The following is a 3,565-nucleotide window of genomic DNA, read 5'->3' on the forward strand; positions in this document are numbered from 1 at the left end:
ATAATATAATATAATATAATATATTATAATATAATATAATATAATATAATATAATATAATATAATATAATATAATATAATATAATATAATATAATATAATATAATATAATATAATATAATATAATATAATATAATATAATATAATATAATATAATATAATATAATATAATATAATATAATATAATATAATAAACGTTATAAAAATAAATTATATAAATGACACTAATATATAACCTATTTATTTTTTTTTTTGAACATTTTACAGTTAGATGTCGCTAACCCGTGCCTAACCTAGAGTTCAAACCCTGCTCAGAGGGTGTTCCAGAAATTTATAAAGCGCACCTTACCAAGACTCGAACCTGGGATCTCTACATAGGACCGTGTGGTGTGGCGTGGTTCGTGAAGTTGGGGTGGCTTCATCGCCACTAGTGGAACACCACCCCTTTTATTAATGAATGGTGAAGATTATGGAAATCTCTACAAAGCCCACGAGGTCACCAGCGTGTAATTAAATTTGGAGAAAATAATAAATGACAGAGGAGAGGACAGTGAAGAGTTAGTGAACCTTATCCCTGGATTGTAAAAGAAAAAGTTGGAAGAAAAGGATGCTTACTTGACGCTAACTTGGATGATAGTGAAAAATGCTCACTAGTAAACTATACCTTTTTTTTGAAGGGTGACTTTCTATATACAAGACCTAGTGGTTACCGGGTTCTTGTCAAAGACAATCCCCCGTCAGCCCCGCCTCCAGACACGATGTTCTATCGGGCCCTGGTCGCCGTGCAAACTGACATTCGCCTGGAAACCATACTGCCCCCACACGAGAACCTCGCTGGGGTAACAACTGGGTAAAACCGAGTTGCCCTCCGGATCGAACCATGCCTCGGTAGGAAACAATCCATCATTGGGACGTCCTGTACCTTTTGATACAGCTGGGAGTCGAACCGGCGTCTCCAAGGAGAACACCAGCCCAACTGAGCTAGGGTGGGGGATACTAGTAAACTATACCTAACAGTCTAAGATAAGCATTAAGGCAAAATCAGTAACTACGAGAACAACCAGCGAAAAGATGCCAAAACCTAAAAATGAATGAAAATATAAAATCAAAATAATTTTATTTAATATATATTTTTTTTTTTACAAACGACATGATGCCAAAACCTAAAAATGAATGAAAAGATAAAATCACAATAATGCCAAAACCTAAAAATGAATGAAAAGATAAAATCAAAATAATTGTTATTTAATAATTTTTTATTACAAGAGGAAAAGATTGTTATCCAACCAAAAGTCTAGTATTTATACAAGACTTTGCCGGTCTTCATCTTTTCCAAAGAAAAGTAGCACAACACACGAAAAAGGAGGAAGAATTCCACATATCACCCACGGTATCGGCAAACAAACCCTAATTTCTCATTCAATCTCTTTATTAAGTGATCAGCATATGATTTTGATCTGTTTACTAGCGGTTTATGTGAATTGTTGTGCAAGTTTTCCGTTTTTAGTTCATTTGATTTGAGTTTGACTATCGATTATTCTTCCTGTTGAACTGATTTCGATGAATTGATGGTTACAAATGAGTTGTGTGAGTTTGATTTATGTTTATTGAAGGTAATTTTGTAGCTAGGGCTTTTAATTGACGTGTTGGTTGAATTTGGGTATGAACTGTAGAGAGGTTTGGTAGATCCAGTTGTTGAGCTTCAATTGTTTGTGCTGAGAACGTTTGATATAGGTTTTTTAGAGGTTATGATAGGGTTTAATAGAGGTAAAGTGAGTAGTGTTGAGTTTGGACAGTTTGTTTTCCTACAGTTGATTGTGCAAACAGTAAAGGTGGTCATGGGTATGGACTGTTACGTGCGGCTGCACTGCATCTAGTCAACGATTCGGCTAGTGATGGCGGGGAAGATGTTGACCGGGACGAGTCTGCAGGGTGAAGAAATAGAAGCTCATTGCAATGTGAAGTTTTCTTCAGGTAGGCTGGAGGGGTAGACCGTAGAGGCAAGACGTTTAGCAATTTTTGACGCAATTGCCAATAAACGGGTGTATTGTATCTGGTTTGGTTTACACGCCAAGAAAAGGTTTGTGCAATTTCTGGGATAGAGGAACGGTTTGCCCCCATCCTACCCTTTTGAGACAATAGCTTGATATGAATGGGATTTTGTTTTACTGAGTAAGTTTGTTTGTATGTATGTATGTTTGGGTTGCGTTTGATCTCTAACAGGTCAAATGGTAAACAGGTTGAAAGTCCATAAAAGTGTACTAAAATGCATTAAAACTTCTAATTTGCTCTATTAAAGCACTTTAAATTAGTTTTGTAGTGATAGTATGTGTCATTAATCGACTATACTATTTGCTCGGATCTCAAATTGGATATATGTTGTCTTCAATACGTGGCACAAATCTTGAAATATATTTTAGCATGCCCACTTATTCATTTTCTTTTTGAATCTGGCTAGCTTTGGTTCACCTTGGTCAACCCAATTTCACCTCACCACAGCTAAAGCAATGTGTATATTCTGAATTTCTGAACATTTTGGCTGAACCCTTTTGTGATATATGTTAACAGGACTTGGTGTTATATGGCTAAAAGAGAAGGTGAAAGTGAAGTTTCTGTGGACTTGGCAAGAGAGTCGTTAATCGCGCTATCTTATTCTCTACCAGAAACCGATCTTTTTCCAACCGAGCTCCCTAAAAGTGTTAAAACTGTCACGGAGGCTGTAAATACTGATGAAAAAGATAAACTTAGGTGCGAGTTGATCTCGATATCATATGCGGAGTCACCCGACACCAAGGAATCACCGGGAAAAACCAACGGTTAGATCGTTTAGTCAATCCTTTTTTCCGTTGTTGTGGGTTTATCTAGCTCGTTTTGTTTAATGTTTGTCGTGTGAATTGTGATGAACAACTCCGGGTTGTGTAAACCGTCACTGCAAAAATAAATCAGATGTTTTGCAGTCATCAATATTTATTTGTGACTATTGCAAGTTAATTACTGTTTATTGAACTATTAATCCATCAGTGGGTCACTTCACTAGTTCACTTGTTTGATATGGGCTTGTATTTTAGTTTTTGGGCCTGCTGTACCGCGTGAGTAGCCCACATTTGTAGCCCATATCTGTTGGGCTTTGATCTAGCTAACCAATGAGATTGAAACATGTCATTCGTTATCACCTGCAATTTGCAAACACAAAACATTTAGATCCGTTCAAAGAGCTGAGCCAAGCAAACAGTAACCTGGGCTCGAGGTCATGATAATACGGGCCAAACTGCGTTGACATGTGATCTTCGATTCAAGTTGTAAGTTGAGCTCATTCTTGGTTTGTGTTATAGTAATATTATGTTTCTTTTTATTAGTACATCTGTATATGAGCAAAATTTAGGATAGAAGTTTATTTTGAGCCGACTAGCGAATTACATTCGGTTTGAACTTGGTTGAAAAGTTCATGGGTCAAATTGCTTGGGTCAAGTTACTTTTGCTTGACCGAGTTATGAAATTGGGTAACTGACTGTCAAATGACTAAGCGTTAATTACTCGGATGGTTCATGTTTGAAACTTCTAGTTGCA

The 3,565-nt window shown here is 36.4% G+C and overlaps 1 protein-coding gene across 3 annotated transcripts; it reads left to right on the forward strand.

Annotated features, from left to right (window-relative positions):
- The first annotated feature begins 1,273 nt into the window (after nt 1-1,273).
- Nucleotides 1,274-3,034, forward strand: LOC110915770. 3 transcript variants are annotated; one of them, XR_004886738.1, is made up of 2 exons: nt 1,274-1,388; nt 1,810-1,972. XR_004886738.1 is itself a non-coding variant. In XM_035986887.1 (2 exons), the coding sequence occupies exons 1-2, from the start codon at nt 2,151-2,153 to the stop codon at nt 2,817-2,819; spliced, it is 273 nt and encodes a 90-aa protein (XP_035842780.1). In that variant the 5' UTR covers nt 1,997-2,150; the 3' UTR covers nt 2,820-3,034. The 3 variants fall into 3 exon arrangements, 1 of the variants encoding a protein (XP_035842780.1); XR_002579220.2 differs by lacking the exon at nt 1,810-1,972 and adding an exon at nt 2,567-3,034 and having other exon boundaries at nt 1,332-1,388; XM_035986887.1 differs by lacking the exons at nt 1,274-1,388; nt 1,810-1,972 and adding exons at nt 1,997-2,170; nt 2,567-3,034.
- Nucleotides 3,035-3,565: the final 531 nt, after the last annotated feature.

This window comes from Helianthus annuus, chromosome 17 (genome assembly GCF_002127325.2).
Source record: "Helianthus annuus cultivar XRQ/B chromosome 17, HanXRQr2.0-SUNRISE, whole genome shotgun sequence".
NCBI lineage: Eukaryota > Viridiplantae > Streptophyta > Magnoliopsida > Asterales > Asteraceae > Helianthus > Helianthus annuus.

What these genes read in the sequence shown, in the direction of transcription:
- LOC110915770 (XM_035986887.1), top strand. Translation starts at nt 2,151, where the DNA reads ATGGGATTTTGTTTTACTGA. An exon ending in ATGGGATTTTGTTTTACTGA is followed by an intron (nt 2,171 to 2,566) that starts GTAAGTTTGTTT and finishes ATATGTTAACAG; the next exon opens with GACTTGGTGTTATATGGCTA.